This window comes from Rhinopithecus roxellana, chromosome 12 (assembly GCF_007565055.1).
Source record: "Rhinopithecus roxellana isolate Shanxi Qingling chromosome 12, ASM756505v1, whole genome shotgun sequence".
NCBI lineage: Eukaryota > Metazoa > Chordata > Mammalia > Primates > Cercopithecidae > Rhinopithecus > Rhinopithecus roxellana.
In genome coordinates this window covers 104,519,345-104,542,928 of record NC_044560.1, presented here as the reverse complement: position 1 = coordinate 104,542,928, position 23,584 = coordinate 104,519,345, and the positions used below count along the sequence as shown (strand labels likewise).

Here is a 23,584-nt window from a genome sequence, read left to right as displayed (position 1 = left end):
TGGAGGTAAATAAATAAGCTTTAATGAGATTCTGGGCGCTGGAGAAAGACAAGGAGCTTATGTGCACCAAAGCAACCAATGTTCCTTTGTCTCCCCAACTCTGTGGGGTCCCACTGGCCTCATCACCCCTTGAACCCTTTGCCACTGCCATCCTGCTGGTTCCTATCTCTTCCCCACGCTTCTCTGTTCCCCACTCTTCCATCTCTGTCCACAGCAAATCCTCCGTCCCGCTTATTTTCTCTTGCGGAGCAGCTCGGGCTTTGTATTCTCATTTAGCATCATGGCCCAAGGTCTTTTCTCCCTCAAGGTATTTTCCCAAACAGTTTTCTTTATAAGAGGAATTCTGGTGTCTGCCCTCAAGATCATAGACCTTTTTAAAGTAAACTTGTCAGTTGCATCTGAGCAGCTCGGCCTCCTGGGTCTTGGGTCGCATCCATCTTGGTCCTGTACGAGCGTGTCCTGAGCAACTGCAGTGCCACCTCCCCCTGCATCCCCTCCCCGTTGAGCTGGAAATAGCATTTGCTTCTTTTGTGGGTTTTTTCCTGCCAGTCCCAGCTCGCTGGCTGCAGATGCTGGCTGAAAGTGGCTGCAGCTGACTACCTCCTTCAAGTTCACGTCCAGTAGTTGTCTCTGCTCCTTGGACATGCCCCAGGCAGCTGCTTGCGGCCTGAGTTGCAGCCTCTGGTGACCAAGGTCAGTGGCTGTTTCTTGTAACCACAGAGATCTGACGGATACAGAGAATTGGAAGCTCAAGGCCAGAGGCCAAATTTTTACCAAAATTCTCTGGTGGTCCACACCCTTCTGTGTGGTCTGCTATGCAGTAGAGGCTTAACCTTGCCCAAAGAAAGATCAGGCCCTTTATCCTCAGCTCCTGGGCATTCATCTCCAAGCCCTTGGAATATCCTGCTGGTAGCTGATCTGAGAGTCTTGGGCCACTCTGGGCCACATCACAAATGATGTGATTTATGGTGGGGGACTTGGGCCACACGGTATTGCCTTGACGTATGAGGTCAGTCATGTGGGTGGTGAGCTGCTTAATTCAGCACTTTGGGAGGCCAAGACAGAAGTATCACTTGAAGCCAAGAGTTCAAGACCAGCCTGGGCAACACAGGGAGACCTCATCTCTACAAATAATAAAAAGATTAGCGAGACATGGTGGCACATATCTGTAGTCGTAGCTGCTCAGGAGGCTGAGGTGGGAGGATGACTTGGAGTTGAGAAGTCAAGGCTGCAATGAGCTGTGATCTCACCGCTGCACTCCAGTCTGCCAACAGAGCCAGACCCTGTCTCAAGACAAACAAACAACTCTGGACACGAAGATCTCGAGTGAGCTGCTCTGCTTGGCAGTACTTGCAAGTCGTCACGTGTCGTTGCTGTGAGAATCAGGTGCTGCCTCTATGACTCCACTGGGAGAGGGCAGCTGGTAGCCCGCGCCTCATCTCTCCTGGAGCATGGGCTGTGCACCTCCTCCCTGTGCTCATCTTAATCTCTGTCGTTTTAGTGTAACAAACTGTAACTGCGAGCCTAACAGCTTTCCTGAGCCTAGTGAGTCCTTCTAGCAAATGAACGGAGGGTGGTCTTGGAGACCTCTGAACTTGCACCTGCCCCCCTCGTTTTGGGGTCTGGCACAGGGAGGGAGGCTGGTCTCTTTGGAGGGGGTCTTCATCCATTGGGGTGGGGTCCAACTCTGGAGGCCCATGTCCTTGCCAGCTCCAGTCTCTCTCCCTGCTCAGTCCCGACGGTGTCACCTTGTTCCCTCTGTCTGTGGATCCTGGCAAAAGCTGGCCTCTCTGCTCACATCTGAATAGGAGATATACTAGAAGAGGATTTTCACACTTTAGCCTCGGGGCTCTTTTGAACAAAATCAAACATCTTCCCACCAAAGCCCAATGTGCAAAGAACAGCAGGCCCATCCCCTCCCCTCTCCCTGGAAGCCAGGGCAGTGCTTCTCAAGGTGTGGCCATGGGTGGAACTGAGGTGGGGTCGGGAAAGGGTGGATATTAAAATGCAGATTCCCTGACCCTATCACAGACCAGACTGTCTGGGGCTGCGTCTTAGCAAACTCTACAGCGGATTCTACCCAGCAGGAAGGGTTGGGAAATGCTGCTTGGGGCACCAGGAGGAAAGACCCAGGCTCTTGTGGACATCTGGAGACGTCTGGTCTGTAGTCTGTGCAGACCCCACACCCTCCTTAGCTCCAACACTGCACTTACCCCATTAGCCGAGGCGCTGGCATACTCCTTACCTGGGGAAATAGGAGGGGAAGTCGTCAGGAAGGCATAGTGCTGGGAAGCATGGGAAGAAGACATGCCTGGGTGTCAGGGCCCTGAAAATGTCAAGTTCTGCCTCTGCTATTACAAGGGGGCGCCAATTCCCTTAATGGTATACGCGTGTGAGACAGGGATGGTGGGGGTGCTCTGTTAAGGATCTGGTCATCCAGTTATTCACTTGGTTATTAAATATCCATAAATATCGAGCCTGGGCTCTAGAACCAGATGGATGGGTTCAAATTCCATCTCTGTCCTTTAGGAGCTGTGTGAACTTGGACAAGTGACTTAACCTCTCTGTGTTTCAGTTTCCTGGACTATTCAACAGGGGTTTATTTAGCAAATAGTAGTTATTATTCAGCAAATGGTAAATGTCTACTTTGTGCCAGGTACATTCTACGTGCTGAGAACACAGCTGTGAACAAGAGATAAAAATCCCTGTTCTTGGCCAGGCGTGGTGGCTCACGCCTGTAATTCCAGCACTCTGGGAGGCTGAGGTAGGCAGATTGCTGGAGTCTAGGAGTTTGAGACCAGCTTGGACAACACAGCGAAACTCCATCTCTACTAAAAATATAAAAAATTAGCCAGGCGTGGGAGCGCATGCCTGTAATCCCAGCTACTTGAGAGGCTGAGGTGGGAGAATCACCTGAACCTGGGAGGTTGAGGCTGCAGTGAGCCAAGATCACACAACTGCACTACTCCAGTCTGGGCAACAGAGTGAGATCTTGTCTCAAAAAGAAAAAAAGAACAAAAAACAAAAAACAAAAACCTGCTCTTGTGCAGTTTATGTTAATAATAACAATAATAGGCCGGGCGTGGTGGCTCATGCCTGTAATCCCAGCACTTTGGGACGCCGAGGCGGGCGGATCACAAGGTCAGGAGATTGAGACCACGGTGAAACCCCGTCTCTAGTATAAATACAAAAAATTAGCCGGCACGGTGTTGGGCGCCTGTAGTCCCAGCTACTCAGGAGGCTGAGGCAGGAGTATGGCGTGAATCTGGGAGGCGGAGCTTGCAGTGAGCCGAGATTGCGCCACTGCACTCCAGCCTGGGGGACAGAGTGAGACTCTGTTTCAAAAAAAAAAAAAAAAAAAGATACTAATAATAACAATAATAGTAATAATAGCAATAACAATCATAGCTAATCCATACCCAGTATGTGGCTTACAATGTGGCACCTGCTGTGTTAAGTGTTTTACTGTATTATGAGGTACCGTCACCCCATTTTACAGATGAGGAAACTGAGTCATACAGATTAAGCTATTTGCCTACGGTGACATCACTAATCAAGCAGTAGCTCCAGGGCCCAGATACAGGCAGTTTGGCTCTGGAGTTGACACATTGAATCACGCAGCAAACACTTCCTCAAGTACCTCTTTTATGCCTAGCCCAATGGTAGGTGGTCCTGGGGACATAGTCATGACAGTGACAGCCTCAGGTCTGCTCTCTTGGGGCTCACAGTCCACTGGGGAAGACAAACAAGTGCCCCACAGTGATGACCCAGAATGGGCAAGGCTGGGATGGGAGAGCCTAGTGGATGCTTGGCCCATGCTTGGGGGTCAGGGAGGGCTTCCTGGAGGAGGCAGCATCCACCCAGGATGTGACAGAGCAGCTTTGTTTAGTGGTTGAGGGAAAAGCTTGGTAGTCAAAGATCTGGCTTCTTCTCCCCATCAACCACTTTCCAGCTGTTTCACCAGGTAACTTCATCTCTCAAAGCAAATATTTCCTCCTCTGTAAAATGGGGCTCACGGGAGAACCACTTTGCTGGGTGATCCTTGAGGAGATTGTACAGGCCAGGTGTGGTGGCTCACGCCTGTAATCCCAGTGCTTTGGGAGGCTGTGGTGAGTGGATCACATGAGGCCAGGAGTTCGAGACTAGCCTGGCCAACATGGCAAAACCGTGTCTCTCCTAAAAATACAAAAATTAGCTGGGCACGGTGGTGCGTGCCTGTAATCCCAGCTACTCGGGAGGCTGAGGCACGAGAATCACTTGAACCTGGGAGGTGGAGGCTACAGTGAGCCAACATCACGCCACTGCACTCCAGCCTGGGCGACAGAGAGAGAGCCTGTCTCAAAAATAAATAAATATATAAATAATAAAAAAAATTAGAAATTAAAATCGAGGGGGTTATACACACAAAGTGGCACGTAGATGGTGCTCAGCAAAGTATCGCTCCTTTGATTACAGAATTAGCTGGCACACTTCTCCAGAAGGAGCCATGGGAGGGTGCTCCAGGCAGGGGAACGGCCTGTGCAAATCTCGAGGTATGACAGCATCAGACCCTTTTAGAGCTGAGGATCAGAGGTGCCAGTTCCTACCAACTTCTCCTAGTTGAACAAGGCAGAGGGAGTAAGGCTGAGGGGTTAGGCATTATTTCACCCTCTATCCATCTGGCAGGGACTCCCACATCACCTGAATTAAATTCCAAAGTCCCTACCATGGCCTTAAGGCCCTATATGCTCTTCTCCCACTCTGTAAATAAGATTTGTAAATGAACCAGTGAACGAGACTCCCTGGCTCCGAGACTCCCTGGCTGTGCACCCTCATCAGTCAAATGGGGGAAACCTCATGGCAGTGGGGTGATGATTCAGTGAGAGGCACATGGAAAGGACTCAGCACAGAGCCCAGCACATAGTAGGTGCTCAATTATGGCAGCTCTGGTGATGCTCACTCGAGAGAGACAGATGATGGTGCCAAAGGAACTCACGGGAACATCTGGACCGATAGAAATAAAGCCCGATCCCCAGGAGGGTGAGAAGAATCACGATTCCCAGAATCAGGAAGATGATGACGTTACTGGACATGCCTGAGGGCTCACTGGGAGGTCCCTCTGAAAGAGAAGGAAACAGGTATTTAGGTAAGAAAACTCTTAGGGTTTATCTCTCATTCTTGAAATGGCATCTCGAATTTCCTTGGGGAGCCACCACTCCACCTGCCTCAGTCTAGTTAATTTAGGTGGACTGGATCCCACCCTCTGGTTCCTAGAATGGGACTTTGACACAGGCCTGGCCAATCAGAATATTCCATTCTCCCTGGCTGCTATGATTGGTTCATAGGTGGGCTGTGGCTTAAGCTGTGCCAATGAGAGCCAGCCCTGGGACTTTGGCTACAGTTATTGAAAGTGGTGTTTTTTTTTCTCCTGCTGTTGCTATTCTGGTAGGATGTGAGCCTGTTGCTGCTGAGAGCCATCTTGCTTCAAAGCCTGCCTGAGAATAAAGCCAGTATAACAAAAAGAGACAAGAGATGTACAAAATAAAAGTTTCTGGGTTACATGGTTGGAGCCCCTGGATCTAACCATACCTGAAGGTGAATTTTCAATACAGTCCTGTTTTGCTTGATTTTTTTGCTTAGACTACTTTGTGTTTCTGTCAACTGCAATTGATAGAGGTCTGCCTAATACATTTGGAAAGGCCTGAGTCCCTGAGAGAGAGGGATTCCACATCTATCCCAACCTGTGTGTGTGGAGGGAGTGTATTCAGGCAGTTGAACAACGGTACCAGTGGTATAGGTATGGAGTTAACAGGGGAGTACAACTGGCCCCACTGGTCCTTTTGTGAGAAGGCTTAGGAGAAGGATGGGAGCCAGAGAGCACTGGCAAGGGAACCCTGCCTCGACCTCTTCCTTTGGTCCCTGTTCTCCCAACCCAGGGAGTTCCTCACCTTTGACCTGGACGGTCAGTTCTGCCTGGCGAGTTCCTAGGGCATTGGTGACGTTGCAGATGAAAGTTGTGTTGATTGGTTTGTCCACAGGACGGATCAGGAGCTGGGCGCCCTGGGCCACAGCGAAGGGTGGCAGGGGACCCATGGTCCTGGGAGCGACAGAAAGGTGAGGAGGTAGCCTCTGCTGCAGGTCCAGAGTGACAGTGATTGAGCACTCACTGCGTACCAGAAACCCTCACGCCCTCTATGGCATAAGTGGAGAGCAACTCTGGAGGCCCCCCAACTCTTCCCTTCCTCTCACGCCCACACCCAACCCATTAGCCAATCCTGTCGGCCCCGCCTTACGATCTATCCAGAATCCCACCGCTCCTCAGGGCTTCCAGGCCCACCTCCCTGCTCTGGTGCGGTGCATCCGGGCCCCCAGCAGCCGCCTCCACACTGGGCTCTGTTTCTGCCCTCGCCCCCTCATCTTTTCCCCACACGGCCACCAGAGGTCGCCTGTGAACCCTAAGTCAGTTCCCATCCCTCAGCTCAGTACCCTCTGGGGGCTCAGCCTGGCTCAGAGTTAAACCGAAGTCTTCTCCTGTCACAGGCCCCACATGATCTGGTCCCTGCTACCTCTGCCCACGTTTTCCATTGCTCTCCCCTTTGCTTCAGCCTCTGCATCCACAGTGGCCTCCTTGTTGGTCCTCAAACTCTCCAGTTAGGTGTCCAGTGTGTTTGCTTATGCAGGGACTGATGGATAGAAACGGGTTTGCCCATGCTGTTCCCTCTGCCCCAATGCTTTCCCCCCAGGTACCCGCAGAGCTCACCCTCATCTCCTTCAGGCCTCTGCTGGGATGTCACCTTAGTAACACCTCACTTGGCCACCGTATTTCAACTGCGACGATCACCCTTTGCATTCCCTTCTCTCTCTCTTTTATTTAATTATTATTTTTTTGCAACAGGGTCTCACTCTGTCACCCAGGCTGGAGTGCAGTGGCGCCATCTTCGCTCACTGCAACCTCCACCTCCTGGGTGCACAGAATCTCCCCACCTCAGCCTCCTGAGTAGCTGGGACTACAGGTGCGTGCCACCACACCCGGCCAATTTTTCTATCTTTTTTGGTAGAGATGGGGTTCTGCCATGTTGGCCAGGCTGGTCTCGAACTCCTAGCCTCAAGTGATCCTCCCATCTCTGCCTCCCAAGGTGCTGGGATTACAGGCATGAGCCAGGACACCCAGTCCCATTCCCTTCTCTGCTTTATCTTCTCCATGGTATTTATCACCATTGCGCACACACTACACACTTTATGACTTTATCTTGCTTCTTGTTTCTTTCACCATTAGAATGGAAGCTCCATATGGGGAGGAAATTTGGTCTGTTTTATTGACCAGTGTATGTCGGTTAATTGCACCTGGCTTACTTACTACAGTAAGTAGTTAAGGAACACTGGTTTAATGGACAGAGGTGGAGGAGATGAAAGCATTGGGCTTTGGGCACTCTGCAGAGCTGGGATGCAAATGCAGCCATCCGGCTCAAGAGCCTGAATTGTGGCACTTTGAGGCAGGACAGTAAAGGCACCATCACACCAATTGAAAACCTTTGACCAGCAATTCCTTCCACTGACAACTGCTGACAAGTGACCACTGGGGATGGTCACCACCATGGTATTTGCAGAGTTGAAAATGGAAAATGACATCTGTGTCCTCTACTGGGCACTGGTTAAATAACTGATGTCATCCTCATATGTTGGAATCCCTTCCCTGCCCTTTGGGAGGCCCAGGCGAGAGGACTGCTTGAGTACAGGAGTTCAAGACCAGCCTGGGCAACATAGTGAGATCCTGTCTCTATTCTTAAATTTTTTTTTTTTTTTTTTTTTTAATTGATGGAATCCCAGCAACATTTAAAAAGGGGCCAGGTTAGCCAGGCGTGGTGGTGTGTGCCTGCAGTCCCAGCTATCTGGGAGGCTGAAGCTGGAGGATCACTTGAGCCCAGGAGTTCAAGGCTGCAGTGAGCTGTGATTGCGCCACTGCATTCCAGCCTGAGCAACAGAGTGAGGCCCTGTGTCAAAAAAAACAACAACAAAAAAAAACCAAAAAAAACCAGGGGAGCTGGGAGTGCTCTGAAGTGCATAATATGATTGATGGATGAATAGAGGGACGGAAGGAATCACAGAAACATGATAAAGCAAGCACAGTAAAATGTTAGTGGGGGAATCCACGTGGTGGAATCTTAAGTGCTCACTGGAAAATTCCTATGATTTTCTGTATGTTTGACAGTCTTCCTAATACAACGTGGGGGAAAATGGAGTGTGGATCTATGTGCCTTGACATGGAAAGGTATTCACAAGATACAGGAAAAGTTTCAAAATTATATGTATAGCATAATTCCAGTCTTTGTTTAGAAGCAGAGAGAAAAAAGACAGAAGGATGTATAATAAGGGGTCACTGGGTATTTCTGGAGGTGGCTGGGTACACTTCACTATAGGTGCTTCTTTATTCTTTTTTCTCATAACTAATTTGGTTGATATTTCTACAGTGGACACAAGTTACTTTTGTAATAAGGAAAAAGACGTAAGGCTAGGCGAGGTGGCTCACACCTGCAATCCTAGCACTTTGGGAGGCTGAGGTGGGTTGATTGCTTGAGCCCAGGAGTTGGAGACCAGCCTGGGCAATGTGGCGAAACCCTGTCTCCGCAAAAAAATACAAAGAAATTAGCTGAGTGTGGTGGTGTGTGCCTGTAGTTCCAGCTACTCAGGAGGCTGAGGTGGGAGGATCACCTGAGCCCAGGGAGGTCCAGGTTGCAGTGAGCTATGATCACACCGCTGCACTCCAGCCTGGGCGACAGAGCCCCTTCTTTAAAAAAAGAAAAAAGGCGGTTCAGTAAAATTATGTAAATTATGTATTATAAAATTTTGTATTGTCCCTTTGCCTTTTCCTCACCCTACTCTTGACCCCAGCTTCAGTATGAATCTGGGGAAATCTTATCGCTGTGAGCCTCAACTTTCTCATCTACACAATGGGGATAGTACTTGCTCTGTCCGGAGATAACCAAGTAGGTTACACAAGGTGATGGTGAGGTGGTTACAGTTTAGAGTGGAGGTGTCCAATCTTTTGGCTCCCTGGGCCACACTGGAAGAAGAAGAACTGTCTTGGGCCACACATAAAATACACTAACACTAATGATAGCTGATGAGCTAAAAAAAATTTTGAAAAAAAAAATCTCACAATGTTTTAAGAAAGTTTACAAATTTTGCGGCCTGCAGGTTAGACATGCTTGGCCAAGAGGCGGAGGACCAGCTTTGGAGCCAGGCGCTGATTCAAGGGCTGCTTCTGCCCTCTCGTGGCTGGTCTTTAACCTGGGCATGGCATCAGCAGCTGACTCTGCACAGCATGGGGTCACGTGGGATTCCGGGGAAGTACCGGGCACAGAGTAGGCACACCCCAAAGAGCAGGTGCATCCACCAGCCAGGATTAAACCACCTGCTAAACGCCTCAACTGGAAAACAGAGATGTCAAAACAGAGATGCCCCCCATTGGGGGACCCCGAAGTCAACCTCCTCTTTTTTTCTTTTCTGAATTCTCCTCCTCTCTTAGACCAGGATTCCAGGCCCCCAGCCTCTCCTCCCTCAGACCCAGGGGTCCAGGCCCAGCCCCTCCTCCCTTAGACCCACAAATCCACACCCCCAGCCCCTCCTCCCTGAGACCCAGGACTCACGTGCTCCAGTTGTAGCCTGTGGGCTCCGGGTTGCTGCGAGCGTCGCAGGTCAGGGTGGCCTCATTCTGGCTGAGGTACCAGTTGTTATCATAGCCAGAGATGGATACCTCTGGGGGGTCTGCAGGAAATGGACACAGAGGTTCAGAGACAGGGAGCCTTTGGGGAGCCAAGGGCTATGTGGGATTCACATCACTGCAGGAAAAGGCCTGGGGATATTTGGAAAACAGCAGGAGCTGGAGAGGCCTAGGAGTCTAGGGAGATGGGGTGCCGCAGAGAGCAGAAGCCTGGGAGTCTTTGGTCAGTGGGCACATGGAGAGGGCTTCTGAGGACCTGCTTTTCTCCACTAGCTTTCCTGGGTAGCCTGGACCAGGCATGTCTTGGGTGTCCTGCAGGAAAAGGCCTCCTCCTTTTCTCACTCATAGGCAATGACCACTCATAACACACGGCAGTGTATTCAAGGCTCCGACAAGTCCTGTGGGAAAAAGTCCTGGATAACCCTGCTCTAGGCTGCTGCTCAGCCATCCCAGATCTGATTTCAACGTCCTCAGGGGGCAGGCCAATGGGACAGGGTTTTTTGGGGGGTGAGGGGTAGGAGTCAGTGCAGATCTCCTCCTCCTCGCTCAGACCCAGTGACAGTGTTGAGGGACTCCAGTATAGACAGTACCTGAGGGAATCTGTGTACCACTTGCCTGGCAGGGGAGTAGGCAGTATAGACAATGATGGGAGGAACAGTACGAATGATGCTTAGAAGAGCTTGTGTGGATATTACTGATGGGCTCAGTGTAGACAGGGTGTTGGGATATTACAGCAGATGCTGTATTGTCAGGCCAGTGTTGAAATGCTGTGGTGGGGGTGAGATCACCCCCACATATAGAGTGTGTCCCTGGGAGCTGGTGAAATTAAGACAGGCACTGTGTGTGTGTAGACAGTATTTGGATGAGCCAGTGTAGACGATGTGGGAGCTTAGACTAGCTGTCCAATGTGGCACTTACTGGCCACATGTGACCACTGAGCACTCGAAATACAGCCAGGCTGAAATACACAGCAGATTTCAAAGGCTTTACTAGGGCAAACTAAATGGGAAAGATCTCAAGAATAATTTAAAAAAAAATTACAAGTTGAAATAATATTTTGGGTATATTGGGGTAAGTAAAATCAATTATTAAAATTAACTTTGGCCAGGCTCATGCCTGTAATCCCAGTACCTTGGGAGGTTAAGGCAGGAGGATCACTTGAGCCCAGGAGTTTGAGACCAACCTGGGCAACATAGGGAGATCCTGTCTTTATAACAAATAAAAATAGGCTGGGTGTGGTGACTCATGTCTGTAATCGCAACATTTTGGGAGGCCAAGGTGGGTGGATCATGAGGTCAGGAGTTTGAGACCAGCCTGGCCAACATGGTGAAACCCCGTCTCTGCTACTAATACAAAAATTAGCTGGGCACTGTAGCCAGGGCCTGTAATCCCAGCTACTAAGGAGGCCGAGGCAGGAGAATCGCTTGAACCCGAGAGGCAGAGGCTGCAGTGAGCCGAGATCACGCCACTGCACTCTAGCCTGGGTGACAGAGGAAGACTCCGTCTCACAGACACACACACACACACACACACACCCACAAAAATTAGCCCCACAGGGCATGGTGTCACATGCCTGTAGTCCCAGCTACTCAGGAGACTGAGGCTGAGGTGGGAGGATCAATTAAGACCAGGAGGTTGAGGCTGCAGTGAGCTGTGCCACCGCACTCCAGTCTGGGTGACACAGTAAGACCCCGTCTCAAATAAATAAATAGATAAATAAATAAACAAATACATTTCATCTCTTTCTTTTCTTTTTTTGATTTTGAGACAGAGTCTTGCTCTGTTGCCCAGGCTGGAGTGCAATGGCACGATCTTGCTCACTGCAACCTCGGCCTCCCAGGTTCTAGCAATTCTCCTGCTTCAGCCTCCCGAGTAGCTGGGATTACAGGCACCTGTCACCATGCCTGGCTAATTTTTGCATTTTTTTAGTAAAGACAGAGTTTTACCACATTGATCAGGCTGGTGTGGAATGCCTGACCTCAGGTGAGCCACCTGCCTCAGCCTCCCATAGTGCTGGCGTGAGCCACCATGCCTGGCCTCTTTCTTTTAACTTTTTAATGGGGTGGCTGCTGGAGAATTTAAAATCCTATATGCAGCTTGCGTGCTATTTCTGTTAGACAGCACTGGTTAGAGAGTCCCTGGGGCTGTCAGTGGAGATAAACGTGTGGGTGTCAATGTCGATGACGCCGTGAGGGAGCTGGTGGAGGTAACGCTGTGCAGGAGAACCAGGACAGATGCTGTCAGGGGGCCGTCCAGACAGAACACAAGGAGGCCCGTGTGGTGATGTGGGGCGAGACTCCATAGCCTGTAAGTGAGCCAGTGTAGACAAAATTGGGCAGAGGAGCATGGAGACTACACTGGGAGACTCTGCAGACACTGCTTAGGGAAACCAGCACAAACAATGTGGGAAGATCAATGCAGCTAGCACCCAACGGAGACAGTCAATTGTGGCTCAGGGTAACTGGTCGATACAATGTGGGAGGTGAATGCAGACAGTTCTCCAGGGAGTCAGTGTAGACAGTGTCAAGGGGCACTTTAGAGAGTGCCCAGGAGAACCAGTGTAGAAAAAGTGGGGTGTTTATGTAGACAGTGGTCATAGGAGCCAGTGTAGACACCATGGGAGACAGTGAAAACACCCTACAGCTGATGGCCGAAATAGGTGGTGTAGACAATAAGGATAGTGCTGTCTGTGGCCCAGAAGAGCCAGTGTAGACAATGGTAAGGTGGTGTAGAAAATGGACAAGGGGCCAGGTGCAGTGGCTCACGCCTGTAATCTCAGCACTTCGGGAGACTGGGGTGGGAGGATCACTTGAGCCTAGGAGTTTGAGACCAGTCTGGGCAACATAGCAAAACTCTCTCTACAAAAAATTGTAAAATTAGCTGGGCATGGTGGCTGTACCTGTAGTCCCAGTTACTTGGGAGGCTGAGGAAGGAGGATCCCTTGAGCCTGGAAGGTTGAGGCTATAGGAGCCATGATCATGGCCCTACACTCCAGCCTGGGTGACAGAGTGAGACCCTGTCCAAAGAAAAAAAAAAAAAAAGGCCGGGCATGATGGCTCATGCCTGTAATTCCAGCACACTTTGGGAGGCCGAGGCAGGCAGATCACCTGAGGTCAGGAGTTCGAGAACAACCTGGCCAACATGGTAAAACCTTGTCTCTATTAAAAATACAAAAATCAGACAGGTGTGGTGGCATGCACCTGTAATCCCAGCTATTTGGGAGGCTGAGGTAGGAGAACCACCTGAACTTGGGAGGCAGAGGTTACAGTGAGCCGAGACTGTGCCACTGTACTCCAGCCTGGGTGACAGAGTGAGACTTTATTTCAAAAAAAGAAAGAAAGAAAGAAAGAAATGGACAAGGGTGTGGGTGTAGACAAGAAGGCAGGCAGTGCTGATCGTGGCCAGGAGAACCAGTGTAGCAATGTGGGGAAGGTCATTGTGGATAGTTGCCTGGGGAAGCAGGTGTAGGCAGTTTGGGGGCAGTGTAGACTGTGCTCAAGGGAGTCAACAGAGTGTAGAGTATCCGTGCAGACAGTGGCTAGAGAAGCCAGGGCAGACAATCTGGGTACCAGCATTAACTATGGCCCGAGTAAACTGGTGTAGGCAATAGGGACAGTGGTTATGGCCCAGGGGAGCTGGTGCAGACAATGGTCGTGTTGACAGGAGTCAGGGGAGCCAGTGCAGATGAAGTAAGCAATGCCTACAGTGCCTTGGGGAGTCAGTGTAGACAGTGGTGGGGGCAGCCCAGCAGGGGATCTTGCCGTCGCTGACTCGGGCACACTCACAGTAGACGGTGAGGTTCACAGTCAGCAGCTGAGGCTTCTCAAAGCTCTCGTGCTCCACCTTGCAGGTCACACTCTTGCCGTCCACCTGGCTTGAGGGCACCAAAATCCAGAGGCTGGTGACAGTGACTGTGCCAGACAGGAACCCTGGCGCCTGGCTGGTATTGGGCATCCCGCCCAGGTCTGAGTGCCAGGTGATGTGGGCTGGCGGGCGACCCCCTGTGGAGACGCAGCGGGCCATGGGCACCGGCTTTCCAGTGAGCTGGACCTTCTGAACCTCAGCTGTGTTTTGGGGCTTGGCTGGGAAGAGGAACAAAAGCAACAGGTCATCCAATGAACCCCTCTGTGGTAGAAGGAGGCATTCATTAAGGGTACCGGATGGCAGCTGGGCGGGGTGGCTCATGCCTATAATCCCAGAACTTTGGGAGGCTGAGATGGGTGGATCACTTGAGGTCAGGAGTTCGAGACCAGCCTGACCAACATGGGGAAACTGTCTCTACTGAAAATTAGCCAGGGTGTAGTGGCACACACCAGTAATCCCAGTTACTTGGGAGGCTGAGGCCGGAGAATTGCTTGAACTCGAGAGGTGGAGGTTGCAGTGAGCCGAGATTGTCACTGCTCTCCAGCCTGGGTGACAGAGTGAGATTCTGTCTCAAAAAGAGGAAAAGAAAAAAAAAAAAAAAAGGATACAGGATGGCATGGTTTAAACCCCAGTTGTATCCCTAAGCAGCTGGGTGGTCTTGGGCAAGTCTGTGCCTCAGTTTCCTTGTCTGTCGACAGGGGATAATGATGGCATCACAGGCAATGAGAATATGCAGATGAAGCTCTCAGAATGGCATGTAAGTGCTCCATAAATACTGTTTGCTGGAAAGGGCTGGGGCCCAGCAGTGACCAAAATGGCCCTGGTTCTGCCCTCATGGGTACAGTCCAAGGGGGCAGACAGACTCTTTCCTAGGCAGTGATGACTCGGAGAGGGCAGGGCTGGGAAGGGGAAACCCAAAGGGGGTTATCCTAGTCTGGGGCTCCGTGGAGGAGAGGAAGCCTCAGCTCTGAAGTTGAGAAGGGAAGTGACTTGTCCACGGTGACACAGCTGTAAGCAGCAGAGCTAGGCTTTCCCATAAGGTCTGTCTGACTCCAAAACCACCTTGACCAACTCTTAATCATCATCCTGGTGATTCCCAAACCTGGAACTTGCTTCCCCATCATTACCTGTATTATTTACCGAAGATTTCTCCTTAACTTGACTCGCTGTTTCTGTTTTACCCTCATCCTAAACCATGATACCTGGAATCCCAGGCTTGCTGGAGCGACAAGAGCTGCCTGTGGTCAGGTGTTGTGTGCCAGGCACAGTTCCAAGCCCTTGACATTTCATGAATTTCTCATGCATAGGCCTGGAATAGTTCTTGGCACATAAGCTTAAAAAAACCAAAACAGAACAAAAAACAAGTTGGGTGTGGTGGCACATTCCAGTAATTCCAGCTACAGGGAGGCAGGAGCATCTGTTAGCACAGGAGTTCCAGGCTGCAGTGAGGACCTACCGTGACCACACCACTGTACTCCAGCCTGGGCGACAGAGCTAAGCTCTGGCTCAGAAAAAAAAAAAAAACAGGGTCAGTTTTTTTGAATCCTCGTGGTGATCCCCATCCCACAGATGAGGAAACTGAGGCACAGACACTTCTTGCTCAAGTTCCAAGAGGAGGGCCTCATGGAGCTCACGAAAATGGAAGCAGATCCCCTCCTCTTTTGGGTATCAGGATCCTTGCTTTCCTGTCTGTCTGTTTCAACTTTCTCCTTTTTCACCAAATAAAGTAACAGTAACTGACAGCTCTAAGGGGCTCACATGGGTCAGTGGTGAAGCTCTAAGGCTGCACCTGGACACTCAGGACAGCTTTCCAAGGGTGATACTATTGTCACCAACCCTTTTACAGATGAGGAAAGGAGGGACCCAGACAAGGCCACCCAGGCCTCCTCCCTTCCTTTTGGGTCCCCTCCCAGCTCCCTTTCCAACATACCCCTCCCTCTCCCTCAGGGCGTTCTAACCCAAGGCTTGGGGGGCCTTACTCCCGGAGATCTTTGCTCCCTTCCTGCCTTGCAGCCCCTCCCCCATGCGCCTCCCCCCACCCCACCCCCATCATTGTGCTGCCCCCCCTTTTGTCCCCAGGGAATCTGCTGTGGAGGGAATCCCTCATCCTCCCAGGCCTCCCCACTCTTTGCTGACTTCCCTGATCCTCCCATCAAGTCTCTGCCTTTCATTCAGCCTCCCCAAAACCCCTGCTCACCAAGCACTCGGAGCCAGATATCCACGCTCCTGCTGCCCTGTGGGAACGTGACGAACAGGCAGGTGTAGTTGCCTTCATCCTCGATGCGCAACCCGAACATCCTCAATGAGGCATCCCGCAGCTCTGTGCCCAGTCTGGCGGCCACGAATTCCAGCCGTTTGGGCTCCGAATAGTTGGGGCCCTGCGTTTGGTGGAAGACGGCCAAGCTGCTGGATTCACCATGCCGTGACCAAGTCAGCTGTGACACGTGCGTCACCTCCATGCCGGGCACCTGTAGGTAGCAGGGCAGCGTCACAGAGTCGCCCAAGAAGCCTGGCACCTGGGTGGGCGCCTGCACGACGACGTCCCCTGCGGAGAACGGAAGAGAAGGTGTCAGACCCGGGGCGTTCCTGGGCTAGATAGTGAGGGGCTCCGGGAGCCCGGGCACCTGAGCGTGCGATTGCATGCCGGGGCCCTGGAGCCCTGGTGGATGGTGGGGTATGGGGGAAGGGGGGACTGGGGCACTAGTTGGGGTCGAGGCAGGCGAGGAGGGTAAGGGCGTCCGGATGGTCTGCAACTTGGCCGTGCTCCTTCACTTTGGCTGTTTATTACCATATTTCTTCTATTATTACCGTATTTCCCTCAATCTCAACATCACTGATTTTAAAAATTGTGGTAAATATTGTGGTTAAAAAAATAAATTTACCATTTAAGCCATTTAAAGCATACAGTTCAGTGGCACTACGTACATTTCACGATGTTGTGCAACCGTCACCATTATACAGCTCCAGAACTTTTTCTTTTCTTTTTTTTGAGACGGAGTCTCGCTCTGTCGCCCAGGTGGAGTGCAGTGGCACGATCTCTGCTCATTGCAAGCTCTGCCTCTGGGGCTCAAGCGGTTCTCCTGCCTCAGCTTTCCGCGTAGCTGGATGACAGGCTCCCACCACCACACCCGGCTAATTTTTTAATTTTTTTTTTAGCAGAGATGGGGTTTCACCATGTTGGCCAGGCTCGTCTTGAACTCCTGGCCTCAAGTGATCCTCCTGCCTCGGCCTCCCAAAGTGCTGGGATTACAGGTGTGAGCCACCGCACCTGGTCCAGAACCTTTTCATCACACCGGTATCTTAGCTTTCACATACCATGACTGTCGTTATTTACAGCACAATTGCCATTAGGGGTTAGAATACCCCCAATGTAGAAAATGGGGAGAAATCCTGGGTCTTCAAATCCATGAAAGGAGTATTATTACTCTGGGTGGATCCTGGTCAGAAGAATGTGGGGGATCATGGCACAAGAGGAAGGTAATTATAGTGAGGCTTCATGTCGGTTACTTAACCTGTCTGATTCTTTTTCCTAGTTTGTAAAATAAGACTTAGAACAGCGCACACTCACAGGGTGCTGACACAGATCAGGGGCTATTCTGGGTGCTTCACATATATTTTGGCATTTAATCCTCAAATAGCCTCCTGAGGCAAGCACTACTGTTAACATAATTTTACAGACAGGGAAACTGACACAGAGTATAACGTCCTCCAAGTCATACAGAGTTTTAGTGGCAGAGGTAGGATTTGAACTTGGGTGGTCAGAGACTGACCTCTAATCCCCCAGGTCCTATATAAAAATCTTTCTGCCAAGGGCCCTAGCACATAGTAGGTCTTCAACATGTGTCAGCGCTTATTGACACTAATAAACATAGTCCTATGCATTCTTTTTTATTTTTTTATTATTTTTATTTATATATTTTTGTGTGTGTGCGGTATTTATTTCAAATGTTTGTTAAAACAGCACTGTTATTTCTCAGGACAAGACCAAAGATCACCCCCCGCAGAAGCTTGGGAACTATGTACAGAACTTTATAGAACAAAGGCAATACTTTAGCTTAAGCCTGTCTGCTGAACAGAGAATGGAATTCTGCGTGGACTCAAGGAACAAAAGGAAACTAGGCAGGGAGAGGGAAGAAAAGTGCCCATCTGAATCAAACTTCAGCTGCCATCAGGGCACATCTTCTGGTGGTCACAGATTGTAGGCTGTTTTTTGGAAGATTCGGGTTCAGCACAGGATTCCATTTGTCTACGTGGCTATACCCCCGGCTCAGGTGCCATGAGGTCGATGTCACTCAAGTTCCTGGCCAGCCAAACTCCGGCAGCAAAGAGTCCCAAATTTAGTATCAAGTTCCTCCAGAAGTCATTCCTATCAGTACCAAAGCGGTAGACGCCCCAAAGCCAATCTCCCACGTTGTCTGGTATTTCGGGAGTTTCATTAGCCGAACCAGCAGCACTCACCTGGACCCGCAGGAAGCCATAGTAGGAAGCTTCGCATGGGCCTTGGTGGAGGTTTCTTTTTAATTTTTAATTTTTATTTAGCTAATTATTTTTGTAGAGATGGGGTCTTGCCATGTTGCCCAGGCTGGTTTTGAATTCCTAAGCTTAAGTGATCCTCCCATCTCAGCCTCCCAAACTGTTGGGATTACAGGCATGAGCCACTGTGTTTGGCTGCAATCAGCCTGGGCAGCATAGTGAAACTCTATCTCTACCAAAAATACAAAAAAATTAGCCAGGTGTGGTGGTGAGCACCTATAATCCCAGCTACTCCAGAAGCCACAGTGAGAGGATAGCTCGAGCCTGGGAAGTCCACGCTGCAGTGAGCCGGGATTGTGCCACTGCACTCCAGCCTGGGCAACAAAGCAAGACCCTGTCTCTCTCTCTCATACACACACACATACACGCACACACACAATAAATATATAGATACACACACAAAATAAATAAATAAATAAATAAATATTATTTACTCATTAAATGTATAATAAAATATATGATTTATTATATAGATAACATGTATGTTATAAATATAATATATTTAATATTTACTAAGAAATATATTGTACATTATGATATATTATTAATTATATAATACATAATATATAATAATAATAATATATAATATATATATTTATCAGAAGTTTGAGACCAGCCTGGCCAACATGGTGAAATCCTGTCTCTACTAAAAATACACCGTGCCAGGCACGGTGGCACATGTCTGTAATCCGAGCTACTCGGGAGGCTGAAGTAGGAAAATCGCTTGAACCCGGGAGGAGGAGGCTGCAGTGAGCCAAGATCAGGACACTGCACTCCAGCCTGGGTGATGGAGTGAGACTGTCTCAAAATTAAAGAAAAAAAAAAAAAAAGAATGAATGAATGGCCAGTGCCCTGGAGTCAGACATTGGGGGTCAGAGGGGTAATGGTGTCAAGTGTCACCCACTGTCCTCCTCCCCAACATCAACCCTCCTCTCCGTCCAGACCCAGCCCGCCAGCAGGCTGCTGGGTTATGGCCTGGGTGTGCTGAGCAGAAACCTGGGTAAGGTAATCCCGCATGAGTCACCATCTGCTAATTTTCCGAGATTCTCTTGCCTTTTTTGGGAAATGTCCGCGCCCAACTCTATCCCCTTTCCGAGGGGCCCAGAGGAGGGTCTTGTGCCCACCCTGTATTGCTGCCAATTTCGAGGAACTTCTAAACCCACCTCCGACCGCTCTCCGGATGGCCACGAGGAGGGTCACGCCCTCGCCCCGTGTTCTTTCCAACCCCGGGGCAGAGATGGGGGGTGGGTGGCACCGGGCGGCGCCGTCATCTTCGGGGACCCAGGGGGCCAAGTACCCGGCTTGGATGGGCAGCTGGGAGCGAGAGAGGGGCCGCCGGACTGCGCGGAGGTCACTCACCGGTTCCTGGGGGTGGCCAGGACAGCACCAGTAGCGTCAGTAGCAGCGGAGGCCATGCGGCGGCCATGGTTCGGGCCATGCCAGTTGCTCCGGGCAGCTGGGCCTCCGGCGGGCGCCTCCTTCTCGCTTCCCGGCGCCGCTTGCTCTGCCGCGGCCGCTGCGAGTCCAGCTCCCGGAGCTCGGGTCCTGGAATCCCCGGGGGGCCGCTCCGTCAGTGCCTGGGGTGGGACGGGGAATACCCACTTCTTCAAATTCCAGACCAGTGAGCGGAGGGGAGTTGGCTGCGAGTCCCCTCAGGCGCGGGGGCGTCACCCAGGCTGCGCCCCCCTCCACGCCCCGGCGCGCCTGCGCAGGTCTCTCCCGGCGCTCAGTCCGGCTACAGACGCGCGCTCGCTCCCTCAGTGCGCACTAGAAGAGGGGGCTTCCCGTGTGAGGACGCCCACATCCCAGGTGAGGAAACGGAGGCACGCGCAGAGATTCAGCAACTTACTAACGACTCGCGGTTGCCGAGTGGCAGAGCTGAGGTTTCAACTCGTGATGGGACAGATCCTGAGCCCGCCAGGCTGTCTTTCCACCCAGCCTAAACCCATGGGCTTTGGGGTCAGACAAGACCTGGGCTCATGTTGAGCAAGTGGTTTCTCCTCGAGGGCCCTCAGATTCTTTATCTGAAAAATGGGCATGGTAGGGCGCGGTGGCTCAGCAATTTGGGAGGCTGAGGCCGAAGGACTGTGTGAGCCCAGGAGTTAGAGGTTACGGTGAGCCACCATCCCGCCACTGCACTACAGCTTGGGTGACAGAGCCAGACCTGTCTCAAAAAAAAAAAAAAAAAAAAGGTTGGGGGCTGGGGCTAGGGCGCAGTGGCTGACCCCTTTAATCCCAGCACTTTGGGAGGCCGAGGCAGGAGGATCAGCTGAGGTCAGGAGTTTAAGGCCAGCCTGGCCAACATGACACAAACCCATCTTTACTAAAAATACAAAAATTAGCTGGCATGGTGGCACATGCCTGTAATCCCAGCTACTAGAAAGGCTGACACAGGAAAATCACTTGAACCTGGGAGGTGGAGGTTGCAGTGAGCCAAGATAGGGCCTCTTCACTCCAGCCTGGGCGACAGAGTGAGACTCCGTCTCAAAAAAAAAAAAGAAAAAGAAAAAAGGGCATACTAACAGTACTTACCTCACAGGGTAGTCTGTAAAACTTAAACAAGAAACTGCTTAGCTCAATTTCAGGGATATAGTTTATACTAAATAAAAAGCAGATATTGCAACAATAGCAGCAGTGGCAGTGAAATTATTGTTGCTTTACAGTTGCCATCAAATAATACTGTTAATGAGAATGGTCATTCATTCATTCTTCACTCAATGTATATTTATTGAGCCAGTCAGCATCCCAGGTGCTGAGGATACAGCAGAAAATAAGACAGACAAAAATCTCTGCCTTTAATGAAGACCGTGTTCTAGTGGAGGGAAACAGACCATAAACAGATTAATACCAGAACTCCAGCAGGTCTGGGGGAGATAAGGGTTATAGACCAACCTGCAGTAGGGAGAGGGGAGGAGGGAGGGAGGAAGGGATGGGGAGAGAGAGAGGGAGGGAGACAGAGAAATAGACACACTCAGAGGTAAGGGCTGGGAGACAGAGACAGAGAGAGATTGAAAGAGATAGAGACAAAGCATAGACAGAGCGAGATGAGATTGAAATGAGAGGTGACAGAGAGACTCAGAAAGTCAAACCCTAAGAGAGAGAACCCGAGACTTCCTGGTCCCCAGAGATGTCTGTCCTGGCCAGGGTCTCCATGAGGCTGACTAACAGCTCTGGTCCCTGTTCTCTGACATCCTTATATCCTTTTTATTTTTACTTTTTTTTTAGACAGGGTCTCACTATTTCACTGAGGCTGGAGTGCAGTGGCGCCATCATTGCTCATTGCAGCCTCTACCTCCTGGGCTCAATTCCCTCAGCCTCCTGGGTAGTTGGAACCATGGGCATATGCGATCACGCCCAGCTAGTTTTTAAATTTGTTGTAGAGACAGGGTCTCACTATGTTGCTCAGGCTCGTCTTGAATTCCTGGCCTCAAGCGATCCTCCTACCTTGGCCTCCCAAAGTGCTGGGATTATAGGCATGAGCCACTGTGCCCAGCCCCACATTCCTGTATCTTTCTGTAAAATCCCTCCTTTCACTTTTGGCTGGCTTGGAGGTTTCTGTCCGTGGGTGCCCTCTCTAACTTAGATCTGATGCTTGTGTATGACATATCTGATGCTTGGGCTCAGATGTATGTAGGTGAATTTCTATGGAAACATGGAGGCTGGTCTCTTGGAAATCTCTGAATTTTCTGTCACTCTTGTTCTGCTGAGTTATTTCCAAATTGGGAATCTGTGGCCATTGTTATGTTCCTTCTCTGGACGATGTCATCACCATCTGGGGTTCCCCTACCTCTCTGGGCTCCCCAGTTCCTGTCTCCAGGGCCTCCTCTCAGGGCCCTGGAGGGTCAGAGGCTGCTCTGAAGAAGCAGGCTTAGAAGAGAAAGCAAGTTTGGTTCAGGGCATATCTGCTTGCTTCTGTGTTTCTCTGTCAAGAGTCTAAATTCCTTGAGTGTTTGGACCAGACATTTTCCTCACTCAAGTGCTGAAATATCATCTGAAAAAATAGTGAATGGAGATCTCCAATGAGCATCCTATTTTTTTGTGTGTTTGTTAGTTTGTTTGTTTTGAGACAGAGTCTCGCTCTGTCTCCCAGGCTGGAGTGCAGTGGCGTGATCTCAGCTCACAGCAGCCTCCACGTCCCAGGTCAAGTGATTCTTGAGCCTCAGCCTTCCAAGTAGCTGGGATTACAGACCTGCACCACCATACCCAGCTAATTTTTTTGTGTTTTTTAGTAGAGACGGAGTTTCACCATGTTGGCCAGGCTGGTCTCGAACTCCTGAGCTTAGGTGATCCACCCGCCTCAGCCTCCTGAAGTCCTGAGATTACAGGCGTGGGCCACAACGCCCAATGGGCATCCTCTTGATGCTATGGTTTTCAAACTTCTGGATCCAAAAGGATCATCAAGAAGCTTGTGTAATTAAGCAAATATGAATCCATTTCCTTATTCTTCCCTCTCCCATTAAAAAATACAATGGTGGCATTGTTCTCTTTCTGTTTTTCACTTAGCAACATATCTTGGTTATTTTCCCATAGGCAGATATATTGAGCTACCTCATTGATTCATTCATTCATTCATTCATTCACAAATGTGTAGTATTCCATTACATGAATGCACCATCATTTTTGAAACTGTCTTCGGGGGATGGGCTTTTTTGGGTGTTTCCAGCCCTTTTGTACTTGCAAACTGTGCTTCCCTGGGTCATCATGTCCATGGCATTTCCTATCTATGTGACAGTGTCTGTCATATTTATTCCCAGAAGCTGATTTCCTGGGCCAAAGGGCATGCACATTTGTGGTCTAGAGGATATTGCCAAATTGCTGTTCAGCACCCATGCCAGCAAAGTAAGGGCGTGGAGTGGCTTCTACCCAGGAATGCTCATGGCAGTTGGGGAAGGTTTAAAAATTTCAGATATGCCCCCACCCCCCGCATCTCTACAAAAAATTAAAAAAATTAGCCAGGTGTGGTGGCACATGCCCATAGTCCCAGCTACAGCTACTTGGGAGGCTGAGGCTGGAGGATCGCTCAAGCCCAGGAGTTTGAGGCTGTAGTGAGCCATGATTGCGCCACTGCACTCCAGCCTGGGTGACAGAGTGAGACTCTGTCCACTCCAAAAAAGTAAATGTCAGATGTGAAGCTTTGTCCAGAAGGGTGTGATGTAGGAGGCCTGGGAGCAGGGGGAGAAAGAGAGAAAGACATGGAGAGCAAGAAGAGGAGATGGGGAACGAGGGCTCCAGACACTCCCTTGGTTCAAATTCTGCTTCCACCAATTGGTAACTGGGAATCCTAAGCAACCAGTATCGCTTCTCTTGCCTCTTTTTTCTCATCCACAAAATACGGGCTCGTGAAAACATGTGGTGTTAGTTAAATAAGTTATTTAGAAACAAGTTATATGTGGCTGGGCGTGGTGGCTCACGCCTGTAATCCCAGCACTTTGGGAGGCTGAGGTGGGTGGATCATTTTGAAGGGGGCCTGCCCCTCCACCCCTGTGG

At 50.3% G+C, this 23,584-nt stretch overlaps 1 protein-coding gene across 4 annotated transcripts; it reads right to left on the bottom strand.

Annotated features, from left to right (window-relative positions):
* Positions 1 to 19,829, bottom strand: PVR (PVR cell adhesion molecule). 4 transcript variants are annotated; one of them, XM_030912932.1, is made up of 8 exons: positions 19,457 to 19,829; positions 15,762 to 16,109; positions 13,486 to 13,782; positions 9,627 to 9,744; positions 5,928 to 6,076; positions 4,940 to 5,098; positions 2,214 to 2,245; positions 1 to 1,816 (listed from the first exon to the last, which is right to left on the bottom strand). In XM_030912932.1, the coding sequence occupies exons 1-8, from the start codon at positions 19,533 to 19,535 to the stop codon at positions 1,745 to 1,747; spliced, it is 1,254 nt and encodes a 417-aa protein (XP_030768792.1). In that variant the 5' UTR covers positions 19,536 to 19,829; the 3' UTR covers positions 1 to 1,744. The 4 variants fall into 4 exon arrangements, 3 of the variants coding, with proteins under 3 accessions (XP_030768792.1, XP_030768793.1, XP_030768794.1); XM_030912933.1 differs by having other exon boundaries at positions 4,976 to 5,098; XM_030912934.1 differs by having other exon boundaries at positions 15,762 to 16,032; positions 19,457 to 19,775.
* Between the last annotated feature and the right edge of the window lie 3,755 nt (positions 19,830 to 23,584).